This window comes from Amaranthus tricolor, chromosome 2 (genome assembly GCF_026212465.1).
Source record: "Amaranthus tricolor cultivar Red isolate AtriRed21 chromosome 2, ASM2621246v1, whole genome shotgun sequence".
Taxonomy (NCBI): Eukaryota; Viridiplantae; Streptophyta; class Magnoliopsida; order Caryophyllales; family Amaranthaceae; genus Amaranthus; species Amaranthus tricolor.
In genome coordinates this window covers 32,230,696-32,250,871 of record NC_080048.1, presented here as the reverse complement: position 1 = coordinate 32,250,871, position 20,176 = coordinate 32,230,696, and the positions used below count along the sequence as shown (strand labels likewise).

At 34.0% G+C, this 20,176-nt stretch overlaps 1 protein-coding gene and 1 non-coding gene across 2 annotated transcripts; both read right to left on the bottom strand.

Annotated features, from left to right (window-relative positions):
• Window positions 1–1,481: 1,481 nt before the first annotated feature.
• Window positions 1,482–4,843, bottom strand: LOC130805726 (uncharacterized). Its single transcript, XM_057670512.1, has 5 exons — window positions 4,465–4,843; window positions 3,730–4,266; window positions 3,422–3,606; window positions 3,204–3,356; window positions 1,482–1,526 (listed from the first exon to the last, which is right to left on the bottom strand). The coding sequence occupies exons 1-5, from the start codon at window positions 4,841–4,843 to the stop codon at window positions 1,482–1,484; spliced, it is 1,299 nt and encodes a 432-aa protein (XP_057526495.1).
• A 9,681-nt stretch (window positions 4,844–14,524) lies between these two features.
• Window positions 14,525–14,632, bottom strand: LOC130807097 (small nucleolar RNA R71). Its single transcript, XR_009040469.1, has one exon. It is a non-coding gene; the product is annotated as a small nucleolar RNA R71 (small nucleolar RNA).
• Between the last annotated feature and the right edge of the window lie 5,544 nt (window positions 14,633–20,176).

Genomic DNA, 20,176 nt, shown 5'->3' with positions numbered 1-20,176 from the left:
GTCTTTTATTAAAATTAAAAAGATGAGTCCTTTTGAGTATATAATAGAACACAAATCTTCAAATGAGGTGAGCCAATCACTTTTGTATTAGCCCATTGTAAATTAATTATTTATAATCTTAAAATGATTATTTATAGTTTTAATGACATTTTATAGTCTGAAAATGATTATGTATAACATTAAAGTGATCACTTAAAATTTAAAAGTGATTAGTTAGAGAAATATGCGAATCATATAAGCTTGTCTAATGGTGAGACGATCTTATACATGACACTCTGTTATAGTAAAGCTAGGGTTTTCAAGATATTTTGTTAGATCAAACAAATCTCATTTCTGCATAAACCCATTCAGCTGAAAATCTATTGGGCTGCAACTTTTACAAACTCCAAATATGTTCATAAGTGGCAGTTCTTTGGTTTATTGCTGGGCTGACCTCGCTTATATTTGCTACAAATTTCTTTATCAATAAAACCAAAATCACAAATTTTCATTCAAGACCATCATACTGTGCTAAAAACTATCCAAAATATCAAATTTCAAACTAAAAATGTTAAATTTTAATCGTTTATTGTTTAACAAATCATTTTAAAAGTTTAATTTTTACAAAAATATTTACTAGTATTCAAGAAAAATTCTATTGCCCTTAGAAATGGCAAAAAGGTTTTTTTTAAATTAAATGATCAACTATTCTTGAGAAAAATCATTTCTTAGTAATACGACATTAAAATGAAAAGTGAAATTTTTCATTAATTATGTAAATTAGACTATTTAACAAATATATAATACTCGTCATGACTCATACAACAATTGTTATTTATAGAATAGAATTGTTGATTTAAGTGTGTCAAAGGCCCACATTTTTGTGGGTTTACATGTTAGATGTATATGGCTAAGACCACTTCCATTGGTGTAGAAATTTTTTTTGAGTTGAAAATTCTTTGTGAGGTTTTTATTTTCAATCCATTAAAAAAGGTGTAGATGTTTCTAAAAAAACTTTAAGAGAGTAGAAATTTTTAAGACTTCTTCACAAGGGCTTCACCGTTTAAAATAAATTTTAAAATAAAAACTAAGAGAGTAAAAAAGAAAGGATAGAGTAAAAAAAGTAGAAGGGAGAAAGTAGTGAAGAAATTTTTTTGTTTTCTCATTGATGGCTGGCAAATCATTCACCTTGCTTTTGTGGCTGGCAAATGCCTTATAGCCCATAGACTTTGTATTTGAGATACAGCTGGTATTAGACGAGACCGTCTTAATATGAGACGGATAGCCCAATCAGTCAAATTATAATTTTCTCAATATGCGGTTAGTGTTGATCTATTAAAGATCATAATTGATACAATTAAGGTTAAAATTGAATTTTTTTTATAAGTTATAATTTATCATAATTAATCACTTTAAGGTCTTAATTGATCATTCTTAGATGAAAATTGAAATTTTTTATAACAAAGAAGCCTTGAATTTTAGGTCATTTCCAAGAGCATTCATTAAGTCAATTGGTAAACATAATTCGAAATCAAAACTTCCTTCACCTTCACATCCAGGATAAGCAAACATTACACTTACAACTTTATTTTCAAGTCTATTATGAACATAAATTGTTGAGGAAAGAGCAATATTACTATTTTTGATCGATGATTAAAGAGTACAAGTACTCTTATGTTCCATTAGAACCATCATGTATGCATTGAATAAGAATAATTGTATTGTGCAATGTTTTACACTATTATTAATAGTTTTATTGTCTATTTATTTATTGTTTGAAATTCATCCATAGAATGATAGAATAATACCAATTTATTAAACTTTATTTTGAAATTGTGAAAGCAGAAACTTAGTTAGGTAGATTGATCAGTTTAAAGTCAAAATTGATCACTTATAGGTCCAAATTGAATTGTTTTTATCTTAGTTGATCTGTTTTAGCTTTATTTTATGTTGAAATTGATATTTTTAAGGTCAAAATTGATACCTTTAATATCAAAATTGATAAATACCCAAAAAATAGAAAAAACGAGGAAAAGTGTGTGATGCTATACACGCGCGAACTTGGCAGACCCAAATCTGGTCCAAGTTTTTGTGTTTGAGAAATTGAGAACAAAATATGTAGACTTGGGCTTTGGTTTGGTTAATGTCAAAGAACATCAATAATCAACAAAAATAACTTTTAATCAAGAAAAATAGATTACAATTATTAAAATCAATTTTAACGAGTAAAAAGAAGTACCAATTGGACATGTCATGATGATTAGGTAGTAGATTTTGAGCCGGATCATTTTCGCTAAGGTCAATCATAGGTCAACTCAACTTTGTGTTGAACTAATATCGAGTAGGGTCATTTCCTACTTCGTCTGATTTGAGTCAGTCCAACTTGTTAATGAATTTAAAAATTTTATTTTTGGAGATAGCGTGAAGAATATGAAGAATTTTTTTAATGTTTTTCTTTATCTTCAAGATCCGGAATAGACCATGTGCAAAGGGTCATAATCTTCAATATCACTATCTTCATTTGAGGATGAGGAAAAACTTCCCCTTTTTTGCTTTTAAACACGTTTTTAACTTTATATGGTAGTTCATCATCTTCATTCATAGTAAGCTCCTGAGTGAAAATTTTTTCAAGTAGATCATTAAAAGGTAGCTTCTTAAAGTCTTGAGCTTCCTCTATAGCCATCACCTTAGGTTTCTATTTAGCCTTTAGCAAGTATCAAATGATTTTTTTGATTTTTTCATTGATGATGGATTTTCCAAAAGACTCTGTACATTGTTCACTATTAGATTAAATCTAGTGAACAATTTTTAATGGATTCATTTGAGAAAAATATTGATATTAGTTTCTTTGACTTTACTTGTACCTTCAAAAGTAGCAAGTTTATCCCAAATATATTTGATCACTAGTGCAGAGAAAATACGTTCAAATTTATCATCACCATTCAAACTAAAAGTTGGTTTAAGGTATTATAGTTTTTGGGTACGAGTTCAAGCACACATTGACTATAGTTTATCATCACCATTCAAACTAAAAGTTTATCCCGATTTTATTAGAATTTTTTATTTACTTTTTTTTGTCCTTTTTTCGTTTAACTATGCGTTTTTTATCTCTATTTTTATTTTGGAATATTTTTTATATAAAATTCAAATACTAACTCTCTAAAAATATTTAGCTAAATTAGTTATAAAAGATAAATTTAAAAAATTAAAGAATAATTTTGAACCGTTGTTTCTCCAAGTCTACGATGCCAAGTCCACAGTTGTTTCTCCCGTGACCCGTGAGCAAGAACTGCGTTGCCTTTTTGAACCGTCTCTTCCAAGTAGTACATACCACCTTTTTCAATACCACGTCCAATAATTTTGCCTGTCTGAACATCCTGCACAACAAACAACCAGATTTTATAAGCACAGTGCAATTGAGTTCCCTCGTAAGATGACTAACGGACAACAGTTTATGTGAGAGATTAGGAACAAAAAGACAATTATTCAAGGTTAAATTTCCTGACACAGTAATAGTTCCAGCACCCACGACTTTAATTTCTTCCGCATTAGCAGTTTTAATGAGATTCTTTTTCGGTCGGACATGGTTTAAAAAATCATTTTGATCATAAGACATTGTGTCCGTAGCTCCGCAATCAAGAATTCATCCGTTAGTACAATTTGACAAAGTATTTTTATTTTCACAAAAAAAAAAAGAAAAGATGGGTGGAGAAGAGGGAGCCACGTCACCCCTCCATTTTGCTTTAAAACCCGTGTACCCTTCATTTGAAGGGTCACTTTCTCCTTCATTTGAAGGGTCATTTTCTCCTTCCCACTTTCTCTGACTTTGCTTTTCCCTGTTACCTTCATCTTCCTTTGAGTATTTAACCATGGCTGCCATGCTTTTGTCTGATTTTGTATCGGTGCTTGAAACGACCGCTGCTCTTCCAGATCTTGGCTGATCGGAGAGTTGGCCGGCCATTTTTGCCCCTTTCTTCCTCGTGTCTGGCCACCAATCCGGGTATCCAACAAGTTTGAAGCACTCACTTTTCGTGTGCCTCATCCCACCACAGTGGGTACATTGAAGATGGCTCCTTTCGTCATTTTTCCGGTAAGATTTTTCCGATCTCCCTCTGACAGCAAACACGCCCCCTGAGCCCGATGAATCTAACTCTGATGAGGGCTCCTTTTTCATGATTCCCCTTCTCATTATCTCCCTCCTTATGAATGCATATGCTTCCTCTGCAGTGGGTAATGGATCTTGAAGGAGAAGGTCCCTCCTCTCTTTGTCGAAAGTTTCGTTTACCCCTGCAAGAAATTGATACAATCGGTTTTTTTGGGTTAATTAATTGTAAATGACTTTGTCTTCTGGGTCCTTCATCGGGTTTGGTTGCCTCCTATCGATTTCCTTCCACAAAGTTATTAAGTTGCTTTAGTATTTTTCCAAAGTGTCGGTCCTTTGTTCGATTTTATTAGCTTTGACAGTGAGATCGAAAATTTGAAGACCGTCACTGCCACTGCTGTATACTGTTTCTATCCCCTTCCAAAGAGTCTTTGCGGTTGGGAAATCGATAAATTGGTTGACTAGATCCGGATGAATGCTTTTGATTATCCATGAGATAACCACTGAATCTCGCCTGGTCCATTGGCCGTACTCTTGGTCTGTTTGTGGTGGTGGGTCAGCGATGATATGGTTGAGCCAATCACGACCACTTAAGGCTAATTGCATCAATCTGGACCACATGGTGTAATTCTGGTGAGTTAATTTTTCTGATATTGAGAATGGGGATATTGAAATTGTGGTGGTGCTTGTGGATGTTTCGGATGGTGGTGGAGGTGGTTTATTGGTGTTTAACTGTGAGAACAGTTGCAATAACTGCCCCATTGTTACTGGTTGGTCTAGCATGATTATGGTGTCTTTTGACTCCATTTGTTTTCCTTTTCAGGTGAGGTTTAATTTTCCGGTAAATGATGACGCCGCTTAGACGGTTTCTCCTCAGAAACGTCTTGGCTCTGATACCATATTAAAGGGAATAAACCAATTTTAGGGTTTAAATCTCTGTGTTTTTTCATCCATTTCAATATATATTGCATACTATATATACAAGAGATGTTTCCTAAAATAAGAAAATATACAGAATATTTTGTACCCTAAATATATACCAAAATATATGGAGAAATATATGTTGCCTTAATTTAAATATTCTAACATATTCTAACAGAGGCCGTTTAGGTACCAAATTTGCAGAATAAAGTAGTGATTTATACAACTTCTTTAAGAGTTGTGAGAAAAACATTTGAAGATTGTAATGCGACCAGGTATATTTTTCAAGGTCTGGGTTTTGCTTTTTGTGAGAGAAATATTTTAATGGATAAAGGATTAAGGGAAGAATTAAAGGAAATTTTATCATCATTGAGGGAGAAAAAAGAAGTAATTATGATTCTGCTTTGTGTATTTATAAAAGGAAAGAGGTTATTAAAGGAGGGGTTTTAATTGTGGTGATACTGGTGGTATTGGGGTGGGTGAATGTGATGATTGGAAAGTTGTAGAAAGAGGTTGGAGAAGAAGGGTTTTATTGGGGGTAATTGGGTAATTAGGTTAGATTAATAAATTTTATTGAAAGTCAAAGGTCATTTACCTTGATAAACGATCATTTAGTAGGTCATTTGGTGAAGTGGCTTTATAGATGTCGTGTTTGATAATTTAAAAGTTATTGTTTGTAAAAAAAACTTCAAGGCTGTTTATTGTAAAAGGCCTAAACTTCAAGGCTGTAGTTGGTAATTTATCTTATAAACAATTATAAAACCTTGTTTTTATTCTTGTTTTTTTGTTTTTATAAAAAATAATTTTTCACTTTCTTAGCTAAAACATTTCCATTTAAAGTCTAAGAAACATCAATCTATGAAATGAATAGAACTTTTTTTTTTTAATTTTCTTTACTAAAACTTTCCTTTCGAAGTTTTTAAATCATAAATCTATAGAATGGAATGAACTTTCTTTTCCATCGTCTAACTAGACCCTCGCGTGACTAATCAACATACTAATTAACGTACCGCCAACAATTATGTAGTTTTGAGATAATCCCGACAAGGTTTCAATTTGACACTAGTGAAGTAATCCCAACCGTTTCAAAAATATAAAACCATCAATATCTTTTCTGTAACTATTCTATTAGTTCAAGGTAAACAACTTTCGATATTACAAAGATCATCTCTATATTCTATCGAGAACATTAAGTAAATTAAGTAACCGTTAGTGAATATGTTAGTCAAAACGACCAAATTTAAATATTTAGGATCATTAATCAAGAGTAATGAAAATATTTATGAAGATATAATGCAAAAAATTCAAATTGTTTACTTAAATGTAGGTGTAGTATGATAGATTAAAAAATAAGTTCTATCGAGTTACAGTTCGACCTGACTTAAGTAAATTAAGTGTATTAATATTGGATTAAAAATAAATATTGATGTTAATCAACACAAAAAATCTCAAGTAGTAAATGATGTGTTAATATTATAAATATTAGTAAGCTACATTATTGGACATAGTATAAATATTAGGAAGTGATGTATCAGGAGTTGTTGATTTGTTGAAGTCCATGGGTTTAAGAGAAACTGATTTTAGAACGCATTTAAGAACACTGTTCTTTGATAGTGATGCAATTTGTACAAGCTCAAGATAAATTGGTTTTGCTTGCAATACTTTTGATATCTCGTGATGTATGATTGTTAACCAAATGAATATAAATACTCATGCTAGTGGGCTCATTGAGTTGTTCTCGAATAACTGCTCAATCACGTTTATGAATGCTATGAGGCTAATTGTTACAAGGTAACACTTAGAAATTTTAGTTGTCAAATCAAATATCATTTCAGTTGTAAAAATATTTATTAGATTTATATTTGGGTTGAATGAGGTGATAATTATACAATTTGGTTGAATCATCAAATATTTAATTGAGCCAAAATGCCATGTAAATTAAAAGATTAGGCTAATTAACTCTGACCCTAAAGCATATACATTCTCTTAATTTTATTATATAATGGCAAAAAAAGGAAGTTTAATTGTGAACATGTCATTGTCTTTTTTTTTTTTATTGTTTTAGTATTAATGAATTTTGACTGATTTGTATTTTTTACATTTACCATATTTACAAATTTATATATAATATATTGTGTTGAACATTATATATTGTCTGATAAAATTCTGGAATTACACCGCGCAGAAAATTATACTACGGAATAAATTACATTATTCTAATGTAATTGGAATTACACAATTTAGAAAATTATATTGCAAAATTACACTGCACTGTGTATAAAATTATACAGCAATTTAAGAAATTACATGAAGTACATAATAGTCCTTTTTGCCATCAATTGTTATTTAAAACTAAAATGACATAAAATTCAATTAATTGATCATTAAAATCACTCATTTATATTATTAGACTACCATAATTATAATTTTGAATTTTAGGAAAAATGTAAAGTATGGTTTGCAATCTAAAATTTCATTAAAATATAATTAACGTATTTAAAAATCCGTGCATTGCACGAGCTTCCATTCTAGTATGTAGTATAAAAAAAGTTTAAACGGTGTACCCTAATAGGATGAAAAAAAAGCCGATCTCCTAAGAGACCGTCTCTCAAGCCCAGTCCAATAAAACGTAATGCATAATCTTTACATTTTCTTTTATGGGCCGACCCAATCAAAGTTTGTTAATTTGATCTAAACCATTAGAGTTACTTTGTATTATATTTTATAGTTATATATGAGATTATTTATGAGGTATTTGTGGATTTGTTTAATAAAGTTTTAAATTGTCTGTATTATGGAATGGTAATTATTAGTCATGGATGATCTGGATAGTGCGTTGGCCTAATGGCTGAACTATTAAGCGGGGTGTTACATTCGGTGCTTGTCTTCCAAATCAAAGTTTAAAACTAATCTTAGAGTAGTAATTAATTATGATTAGAGGCCTATAAAAATTTGTTTTTGTGTTACAATTAGCGCATGTTAAGAATTTTCTCACATCATCATAATTGAAAGTGCTGATAAATGTCTTAACTCTTATGTCTTGATCTAATGTCGTTCCTCTTGAATATTGTTTGAGGCCTATAAAAATGATTTTCTGTAGTGAGTGGAGTTTTCAGTTTATTATGAGCTTGTTTTTCTTAATAATTGATCAACTATAATATAGACCAACAACAACATTTACATCGCAACAATTAAATTTAGAACTTACTCGACCAAAAGTTTAAGCTGATGATTAAAGATCCAAGATATTTTATATACTTTAACATCCTAATGACCCGTTTGATGATCGATACTAAATTGTGTGAATGATAATGAAAAATTAATGGTCCGTTTGATGATCAGTTTTAAATTGTGTGAATGATAATGAAAAATTAGTGTATTTATGACATGAATATCTCTCGACAAGTTACATGGTAATGATTATACTCCTTTAATAATCTCATTTTATTTACAAAATTTATTCCAACTTGTGGTAAATCAAAATTGTAAATAAAAGCTATTTTACGATTAAACTTTCATTACCATGAAAATTATATGATACATATCATAAAATTTTACATTATAAATCATTTCAATTCCACCATTTAGTATCTATTACCAAACTGGTTGTAATGTTAATCATGATTTTGGAAAAATCGAATCCCTTTGATTATGGATGATAATAATCAATTAAACATTCAGAAAATACATACTAAACTTATCAAAACTCATACATCCACTAAATCAAAATCTTATATTTGCATAGACAGAATTACTTCTATAAAATAAGAAAAACAAGTTGAAAATGATATTAGCTAATTAAATCTAAAATAAAAAGTAAAAGCTCAACTGAAATTTAATTTCGCTAAATTGAACAGCCGCCCATGAAAAAGGCAAAACGCAGACTATTTGAAGAGGGAGAAAGAGAAAAAAATGAAGGTGGTTTTGTGAAGAAACAGATGGCAAAGAAGAAGGATACGAGAAGCAAGTATTTTGAGGACGACCAGATGGCAACATTATGAAGTCACATCCTGGCTATTGCATGCACAAACAAACTGAAGAACAAACTAATGAGTAGTGTTTAGACACAGATTAATTGTTGATTAACTTTATCAATTAATTCATTTCTTCAAACAAATTGCCGAATTAATACGGTAACAGAATGGGCATGCCAGATTAAAATGGTTCATTAATAGGAAAAATTTTCAAAATAATTCAACTTTGCACTGATTTTTTATAATAATTCTATAAATAATCTCAATTTAAGATCACTTATTCAAAATCATTGTTACTCAAATCATGACCAGCTTTTACATGTTAATTGCTACATTAAAAAAAAATTAAATATCAAAAATATCAAAACTTTAAAGTTAAAATTAAAAAATTTAATTTTTTTTAATTTTTCATTTTTTATAATCTAATTTTATATTTATTTTATTATTTTTTTTAGTGTAAAATGATTTGTTGTATAAATAAGTTACCTTGGTGCGTTTTTAGCAAGCACTCTTTATATTAAGAATTATTCATATTTAATTAAAAACTGAAATTAATATAGAAAAACAGATTAAAATATTTTGAGTAATTTTTCCTTATTAATAACATGATTAGGTGTGTAGGCTTCATCTTTAGTTGACTTTATGATTATGATCGATAATTGCACATTATATTCATATGCCCTTGTCGTTTACTTTGTCACATAGTATTCAAAGTAATTTTTAATTCTTAATATTTTTACCAATATATAAAGAAAAATTTAACAAAATCTCAGATAGATATATTAAATGTTCTATATATCTCTCAAAAATTATAGTCAAACTTATTTTAATTTTGAATTAAATATTCTAAATGAAATGAACATTAAAGAAAGAAAAGAGTAGTTAAAGTTGTGTTGTTATGGTTTATATTAGTATAATTGTAATATTATATTCTTAGTACTTTCTAGGCCAATGAATACAATTTTAATAACCAAATTAAACAGTTTATTTGGCATGTAATCAAGCTACTTTTAAGATTAATAACCTTTGAATTTATCAAAATCGAATCCAAAATGTTTTTCCTTTAGAAGTTCCAAATTCTCATATAATTTTCTAACATAAATAATAGCAAACATTATATTCAGTGTTTATTGTAACCATGAAAAAAATATTCGATGAAAATAAAATTTATTTAAGATGAAAGAGAAGCATTAAAGAGTTTAGCTTATTGATCTCAATCTATTTCTCTTTTCTCTCTTTCTATTTCTCTAAAAATATAGCCTCCATTATTAATTTTAGGTTACTATTTATTACGGTAGATGGCAGGGGTGGATTTAATTGGATCTCGCGCCCGCTTGTGAGGGCACTAAAATTTTGTTTAAATGTTTATAATTTGTAGGATTTAAACTTGAGATCATTTGTATTGAAACTTTTATAGGACACTCATGACCAGCTAAACTACACACTTTCTAAATACCCTTCCCGAAGTTCTTATCCTGCATGATAATGCGAGACGCCACTAGTGCTTGAGAATGTTTTGGGGGTCCCACATCTTAGTTCTGATGTTGTTTTTTCTCCATCAAAAGATGTCAGTGATAATATAGTGGGGAATGCTGGACTGGCTTTTGAGATTGGCCCCTCACACAACTTTGAGAAAAAGCTTTGCAAGCCTAGAAAGAAAAATGTCACTGTGCAGAAAAGGAAGATACCCAGACCTGATAACTTGGTATCTCCTATTTTGGATCCTAAAAAGGATGATTCTCGGAGCAAGAGGAAAGCTTTTGATGATGACGTTGTTATGGAGGATGTGGGTACGGATTGTAAGAAGTCCAAAATGTCTAAAAATTGTGATGTTGAACCTTTTTGGAAGTAATGGAGGTTGGAAAAGATCAACCACGCGAACATCAATAAAATTCCTAAGCTGGAACTGTCAAGGGTTTGCCAATCCCTTGACAGTATAAGCTCTCAAAAATTGGTGTTGGCAGGAAAGGCCAGATATGGTTTTTGTTATGGAGTGTATGATAGCAAAGGAAAAATTAGAGGTTGTTAGGGTTGGTTGCGGGTTTGATTTCGGGTTTTTTTTTTAGTAGTGTTGGTAACTCGGGAGGCTTGGGGTTATAGTGGAAGGATTCAACGTAAATTTGGTATCCTACTCTAACCACCACATTTTGGTAGAAGTAGTGGAGCCCGATGGTTTTAATAAATGGTATGCTTGTGGGGTTTATGGATGTTCTTATCACTCGCAAAAATTCAAAACATGGGACCTCCTTCGTTCTTTAAAAAATTCAGCTAGCGGCCCGTGGTTGTTTTTCGGTGACTTCAATGAGATTCTCAGTTCTGTTGAGAAAATAGGGGGTGCTACAAGAAATGAGAGAGCGATCAAGGCCTTTCGTGATTGTGTAGATGACTGTGAGAAGGATCTCGGGTTTCGTGGGAGCTCTTTTACTTACTGTAAGGGGAACACTTCGGAAAATCACATCAACGAGCGACTCGACAAGTTTTTTTGCTACGGCGGGGTTGTTTGATTTGTACCCTTACTTCATAGTCAACCATCTTCCCATTTATAAGTCTGACCATGCTCCAATCCTTCTTAAGGCAAACCGTACTCTTTGTGATGAGGAAGGTGATAAACCCTTCAAATTTGAGTCTCTTTGGCTTTCGAATGAAGAATCTAAGAGAATTGTTGAGGAGTCTTGGAACGAAAGTTTGGAGTGCACTATCCAGGATCGTATTGAAAACTGTGGCAAAGGCTTATCTGACTGGGCTGGGAGAACCTTTGGAGAGCTTAAAAAGAAAATCAAACAAGTTGAGAAGAGCTTTGCAAGGGCCCAAAAATGTGTTCCTGATGCTCGCATCCTGCAAAACGTGCAATCACATTAGCAATGAGCTCGATAATCTCCACCATCTCGAGGAATCTTACTGGTTTATGCGTGCTCGAGCTAATAAGCTCAAGGATGGGGATAAAAACACAAAATACTTCCACTATAAAGCCAGCTCGCGGAGAAGAAGGAATAATATTAAGGGGCTGAAAAACAGTAATGGGAACTGGAAAAAATGAGTTCCGGACATGAAGCACATCATCACCGAGTACTTCTCTCAAATGTTTCAATCTAATAATGTTGGTGTTTTTGATAAAGCTTTGACACGGCTGGATTGTCGTGTAACGGATGATATGAATGTTTGGCTTGACAGTGAACCAACTTGTGAAGAAATTAAAAATGCTTTATTCCAAATGCATCCAAAAAAAGCTCCAAGTCCGGATGGTTTTCATGCCCTCTTTTTTCAGAATTTTTCGGAGGTGGTCAGCTTAGATATCGTGGCTCTTGTGAAGAACTGGTGGCGAGGTACTATTTTTTTGGATGTTATAAATAAGACCTGCATTTCTTTGATCCCAAAGTGTAAGGACCCTATGCTCATTTTTCTGATTTCCGTCCAATCAACTGTTGTAATGTGGTATACAAGATCATTTCTAAGGTGATAACTGATGTGTGTGTTTTATATACTATTTTCTACCATGCCCCCATTGCATTTTCATAGCATTTCTCACGTATTTTGCTCAATTTTCTATTGGTTTTTATGCTTGGTTGGAGTGTTTGTTTCCTATCTATTTTGTAGGTACAAAGCCCTAATTATGCTAGGAATCGACTCTTGGAGCGAGATTTGCAAGTTGGAAGGTCATAAGCTACTCAAAGGGTCATTTTTGTGCTGACCAGATCTCATACCCGGGTGGGTTTCCACATACCCGACCGGGTTTGCACTTGGCACTTAGAAGAATTTGAAGATGCCATTTGGAAGAAAAAGATGCCACTCGCACCCGGGTGGGTTTCCACATACCCGGCCGGGTGAGCCTCTCATACCCGGGTGGGTTTCCACAAACCCGGCAGGCCTCCATTGAAGATCAAAATGCTCTGCTGCGTACCCGAGCGGGTTTCCTCTTACTCAACCGGGTTTACTCTTGAACTTAGAAAATTTTTGGTCTTGAAGATTTAGTTATGCTTCGCACCCGCCCGGGTTTCCACATACCCGGCCGGGTCCTGCAGTTATTTTTGATAATAACTTCCCATATCCTCCGATCTCTTTTTAGGAGGATATAAATAGCTTTTGAGGGGAATTTTTGGGACGGTTTTTTTTTTCTTTCTGTTCAGAAGGTTTTGGATTGAAGGGATTTCTCATACTATTTGCCTTGGGGGATTGTTAATCAACACTTTGACAATGTAATTTTAATTATATTGAAGGTATTAGTTTCAATTCGAATTTCTTGTTCTTGTTTATTATTGTTATCTTTGAATGCTTGTTTCTCCATTAAATTTGAATTTGATTTTCTCCATGAATTTCATTGTTGAATCTCTTGTTAGTTTTAATATGCTTAGTGAGTAGTTTTATTTCTAGGGTTTGGTGAAACTATGCAAAAGGTCATGATTCTAGTTTGATTTTTGGATTTAAACTTGGTTTGTCTAGGTGATTCAATTGATGGGTTTTAGATTGATTGCATGTTTGGCCAATTTGCAAGTTTTATTCGCTCAATTCTATAAGCGAGAGTTGCGAGTTTGAGTGAACGATTTCCTTCTTTGAACAATTAAGCTTTAATTGCGATAACTTGTTTTATTGTTTGATTGTCAAATTTGTTTGCGAGAGCAACATCTTCCTTTGCCTATATTCATTCCTATCCCAATTTTTGTTCATGAATCATGATCGATGCATAGTGAATCCTTTTAGCCCTAGGTTTTTAATTATTGAATTCTATTCATCTCTTGTTTTTGCGTCCTACTTAGATAAACAAAAATCCAACTTTTAATCGTTAGTAATAGTGAACTTGGTTCAATTTGTGACTTTATTTGTCCTTCCACAGTGGTTCGACCCTACTTTCCCAACTATACTAGTTAGGTGAAATAGGAATTATTTTTGGTAGTAAAACGACCTATCAAAATTTGGCGCCGTTGCCGGGGAAGGGCAACAATTTTACTTTTTGAATTTAGCGTTTGCTTTTGCTAACCCACTCGAGGAATAACTGTTCTTCGAGCATATTTACGTTTGTTTTAGTGTTTTTGTGCATGACCAAGAGTATCAACAAGCAACTTTTGCTTTTTGATCCTGAGGTTGAGGCAACTGCTCGTAGAACACATGCAAGTGCAAAGAAAAGGAGGGCGGAGGCTCGTAAACAAGCTCAACATGCCTCTCAATCTCTTGACATGGCGGCTCAGGCTCCCGAGAGAACTCTTAGGCAGTCTACACAGCCCAAGGCTAGCAATGTTACAGCGGGGATTAGGATGCCGGCTACTAATGCTGGAAACTTTGACATCAAATCCCATGTTATGAATATGATCACGGGAAATCAGTTCTATGGTCTTGACAATGAAGAACCCGTTGATCATCTGCAAAAATTCCTTCAAGCATGTTCTCTACAAAAGATTACTGGGATGACTGACGACGAGCTCTACTTGTACCTCTTTCGTTTCTCTTTGGCAGGCAAAGCTCAATGTTGGTATAACTCTCTTCCCAACACCATTACTACTTGGACGCAATTGTCTGATGCTTTCCTAGTGAAGTATTATCCCTGTTATAAAACTCATGACTACAGAGTTAAGCTCTATAGTTTCTCACAAGATGCGGGGGAGACTTTTCATGATGCGTGGGAGAGATTCAAAGATTACCAATATATGTGCCCTCATCACGGTATTGAGAAAGAATTTCTTATGCAATCTTTTTATAATGGTCTTGATAATGAGACTAAGAGGATGGTAGATGGTGCGGCTGGCGGCTCTTTCATGAACAAACAAACTTCTGAGGCTATTTCACTCTTGGATACTCTTGCAGAAAATTAATGGAATAGCTCATCTAGGCACGCAGCTCAAGCACCAAGGAAGGGGAAGCATGAAGTTGAAACTTATTCCCTTCTATCATCACAAATCTCAGCTTTGAATGCAAAAAATGATGGGATGCGCATGAGTGCTAATACATCTATGCCCGTCAATGCTATGGCTACCTCTAGCCAAGGTGGAGTTGCTTGTGATTATTGCGGTGTGCATGGTCATTCTCTAATGGAGTGTTCTGTTAATCCCAATGGAGCTATGGGAGTGCCAGAGCAAGTCAATGCTTTTCAAGCTCGTACTCCTTTCAACAACAATAGCTACTATCCTGGAATTCGGAATCATCCTAACATGTCATATCGCAGCAACAATGTGTTAAATCCTCAACAGCAACACTTTCCACCACAAGCACCACAACAACAATATGGGCAACATCAGCAATATCAGCCCAATCAAGGACCACCTGGTTTCCAAAGGCCTTCTCAAGGCCATCAACAGCAGCAATTTCAAAACCAACAACCCCAATCCGAATTGGGGGAGTTGAAAACCATGATGGCTCAAATGGCCAAACAGCTTAAGCAACTCGGTACTCACAATAAAATGCTTAAAACTCAAGTCGCTCAATTAGCTGCATCTAGCTCCTCTAGACAAGCAGGAGCATTGCCCGGCCAACCTACTCAACCACATGGCAAGGAGACCGCCAATGCAATCACTACAAGGAGCGGGTTGAGTTATGATGAGCCACCCATGCCTCACAATGGAGAGTCAAATTCGAAAGATGTGGGCATTTCTGAAATGATTATTGATGAAGCATCTTCTGAACAAACTGAAACCTTTCATGGGTAACATCATATCCACCAACCAAACTACTTTCATTCAAAAGAAGTTGATCACTATCAATGCTCTTATTGCCTTTGAAGTCTTTCACGCTATGAAACGTTGGTCCAGTTCCAAGATAGGTTCTTTTGCTTTAAAGCTCGACATTAGCAAGGCCTACGATATAATTAAATGGGGCTTCTTTTCACACAAATTTATCTCAAATAGTGAGTCACCGCAAGTGCACGGTGTTGTAGCACATACGGGTCGAACACAAGGAGTGGAATGCGAGACTTAGGGCCTCTTAGGTATTGGGATAACATAAGAAAGGGGTAGATGATGGTTTAAACTATGATTTTAAATAACAAAACAATAAAGAAAGAAAACACACGGGTAGGGGCTAACTTACATGCAACAGACTTCATATGACAAGTTAAGGGTCTACTTTGGGTTAATTGTATAGGTGTGGAATCAAACATGAAGAGCGATCCGATCCTGGATTAGGCTTGGGATCACCTCCAAGAATCTCATTCCCCTCACTCTCGTGAGCGAGAATAAGACCCACAACAAAAAATATCCAATAACCCGTCAATCCTTTCCTACTCTTGTAGGTGAAGGGTAAAACTCCCAATCTGTGAGGTGAGTTCAAGGTTCAACACTCGTTGATCCCTTGCCCTCAACTCCAATCATTTAGAGAAGGTCGAATCTCTTAGAAACCCAACTCTCGTTGGTGTTTGGAGGGCAATCCGAGTGACCTCAACACAATAAATAGAGTAACCCACTTCTCAAGTTTGCAATCAAACCAACATCAACCATTAACAACCAAATCAGTCCATATGCAAAGGTTGGGTCTGTAACAACCCGACTTACCGTTGACTGAGTAAACAGGGTCATCACGGGGTTCATTTCCCAAGAAAACTGAAATCATACTTCCAAAACTTGAGTAAAGGAGTCACAAGCTCTTTAACATGACAACCTCAGCTAAATCTTAAAACAAACATCTAACTAAAACACAAGATAATCATACAATTCTTTACAATTCGAATATAGCCAACACAACCAAATCTAATATACATTTATCCAAAATTCTAATACAAATCTACAAATTCCTACGTGCTCAACTTAATATACATCCTTGGAACGCTATTCAACACCGCTAACCCATCATTCCCGACCAGTTCCGATCTGTAATCAAACTCAAAGATAAAAACAACAGAAGGTCAGATTAAACTGAATGAGAAGTAACAATCCAAAATGACAAAACACAGTAAATCAAATCATAGGTTTAAAAGTAACATCAGTTTCCTAGATCTATGTGCGCACAGGGAGTCTAGTTGAGAGGAACACCCATAGCTCTAAGGCTATGTCACTCTCGGGTGAAGTTAGTCAATATCTGAATGACAATTCGCTTCAAAAACAGGGAGTAGGGAACAATGTTCCTCAACTCCGTCAATGACCAGCTCGCAAGCCCGATCCATTGACCATATCATAATATCAACATAAGCAGTCACAACAACATTTGACTCAATCAATTTTTAATTTCAAAAGAACTTTGATAAAACTATTTTACACGAAAAGTAGTCTGGCCAGACCCTTTAAGGGACTGCTACTACTCACCAACAAGATGCTTCAAAGAGCCGTGATCGATTTGCAGCTATCAAATAGAAAGGTTCCTCGATGACGTCTCTTCCTAAAGCATAGCAAACATAACATCACAACAAAGCGTTCAATACTACAAACTAGGTTCATATAGCTCATTGTATCTCCTCCTAAGACTGCATCTTAGTTCCATCTTCTATTCTAATATTTCTAATTTCAAAGATTGCGCAAGTTAAACTCTAACCCCCAAAAATCATAAGAAAATATATAACCTTATTTAAAACTAGCTTATACTCTTGTAAAGATCGTACGTCTCCACAATCCCCTTTGCATTTCCAATTCAAACACTTCTATGTTCATCTAGACTCAAAACCAAGAAACCAATCAAGAATAACAACTATCCAAAAAGTAGAACACAGCTAATTTATCCATTCAACTAATAATTTCCTCACAAACCCTAGATACTCTCAAGAACAACCGATCGTATATAATCAAGGATTATACTTAACACTTACATTTACCCAATTATTCGATTAATATCAACAACAAAATTTATCCTCCATTAGTAATTTCACAAGAATCTCCTAATACTCAAGAACGTCAAGTTTTCATGATCTTTCTACATCCAATCATCCTATCGATATTCTAATCTTCGTAAATTTCATACTAATTAACAATTCCAACAAATTGTTTCAATATTCCACAATCTACCATTTATACATCATAAACCCAAATTATATTTGCTTTTAGAATTCTTCCTCAAAACTCCTCAATCACAATCTCTTATAATCACATATCAATCATTACTAGATTCATTTAATTTAATGTAAACATACACATATAATTTATTTATTTATTTTAAAACAAATTAAAAGAAAGAAAAAGAGGAGAAAAATAAAAAATAAAAAAATAAAATAAAAAAATAAAATAAAAAGATATATAAAATAAAATAAAAACCCAAAAACCCCTTTCTTTTTTCTTATTCGTATGAACCCCATGATGACCCTGTTTACTCAGTCAACGATAAGTCGGGTTGTTACAGGGTCAACCCCCAACCCTAAAAGAATACTTACAACATATACTATCAATATATCTAGCAATGACAACAAATGCTAACATGATGATTAAGCTACTAAAATTAAGCAAAAACATAGTATAACTCAACAATGGTGAACATCACGAAACATTATGAAATTGCAAATTAACAAAGGAATAATGAGATTAAAGTAAGAAGGAATATACCTACAAAGTTTGGGAGTGATTGGTAATCAAAGATATCAAACCCAAAAATTGCAACAGAGGTTGATATGAACATAAACCCAAAAATAATAAGCGAATAGAGAGAATACTTGAAGGAATCAAAATCAGAAGATAACCTTGATTGTAAATTAATTAAAATGGTAAAAGATAAAGTTTAGGGTTCTATAGACTAATGAAAAACAAAATAGAAAGCTAGAAACAAAAATAATCTACAATTAGTTAAGTTAAAACTATGCTAGGGCTCCCTCTTGCTATTACATCAACCTTTATATATAGGAAAGCACCCCTCATGACCTAAGACCTCTGCTAAAAATAGACATTATACCCTAAGAAGGTCGTCCAAATCATAATTGGGCCCTAGAGAAATTTGCACTTGAATTGAAGGAGCCAAAGGTTCAACTCGAGAAGTGATTGATCGATTGATCTAAAGAGATCAACCGATCGATCTCAGCTGCTGGTCATCACAGATGCATTGAGGTCTCTCGAAAAGGGATCGATCGATCAATGTAAAGAGATCGACCAATCGATCTCAAATATTGTCACTATGAACCTTTTGGAGTTAAAATGAAATAGGATCGATCGATCAATCTACAGAGATCGATCAATCGATCTCATGCTGTTGCTACATACTGCTTTTGGAAATGCTGCCAAATGAGATCGACTGATCGATCTAAAGTGATCGACCGATCGATCTCATTAAAATTTCCCAAAATGCTCATGTCAAGGTCCTCTTGCTTCCTTGCCTTCAAATGAATGCTTGGGACTATCTCTTATCCTCGGTTTAGCTCCGTTTCCTCTCCAAAACCTCCGGGGATCAGGAGCGCATCGTCCCTAACTTGCTTTGCTTGGAAAAAGTTGATCAATCCTGCAAAAACGAGCAAAACACAATATACCCTACACAAGAGCGATCAAATCCTAAAAAACTAATAAGAAAGAACAACCGCATGAGAATGTAAACTAAATAAGCATAAAACAAGGGTAAAACGGAGAGTTATCAGCTTCAGTGATGCATGAGTTAAAAGAATTATGGGGGTTTCCAGTGTGAATTTCAGTTTCAAGTTGAATAGTTCTATTTTTGGCAACCTTTTCCCGTGCTGCTTTTCTTTAGGAGATTCATGGTGTCCAGGTTTGCCGAGGAGCCCCGGCTATTACCCATTTATTTTTTGCTGACGATAGTATTATCTTTGCTAATGCGTCTTTGCAGGAATGCTCCAAAATAGCTAACATCATTAGCATTTATGAGCGAGCTTCCGATCAGCAAGTGAATTATGAGAAAACGCAAATATCCTTTAGCAAGAATGTGTCGCCTAGTTTGAAGATGGAGATAACAAATTGGCTCGGAGTGGTCGAAGTTGACCGTCATGAGAAGTACCTCGGGCTCCCAACCATTGTGGACAAATCAAAAAAAGCTATCTTTGCGTGCATCAAGTAAAGGGTTTGGAAAAGCTACAAGGATGGAAGGAAAAGTACTTATCTTACTCTAGCAAGGAAGTCTTAATTAAACCTGACATTCAAGCCATTCCCACCTACCTTATGAGTATCTTCAGAATCCCAGATGGCGTGATTGATGAAATTAATTCCATGGTTGCAAGATTTTTGTGGGGCTCCGACAATGGGAACCAAAAAAATGCATTGGCATAGCTGGGATAAACTTTGTTTACCAAAGAAGACTGGTGGTATGGGGTTTCGAGACATTCGGGATTTCAACTTGGCTCTTCTAGCTAAGCAAATTTGGCGTA

Bases quoted from the DNA above. Each gene is read 5' to 3' on its own strand.
- LOC130805726 (XM_057670512.1), bottom strand. From the start codon at position 4,843: ATGGGGCAGTTATTGCAACTGTTCTCACAGTTAAACACCAATAAACCA. The intron at 4,267-4,464 runs GTCTTCAAATTT...AATTTCTTGCAG, and splicing joins ATACAGCAGTGGCAGTGACG to GGGTAAACGAAACTTTCGAC. The intron at 1,527-3,203 runs GTTCAAAATTAT...CTGGATGTGAAG, and splicing joins GTAGACTTGGAGAAACAACG to GTGAAGGAAGTTTTGATTTC.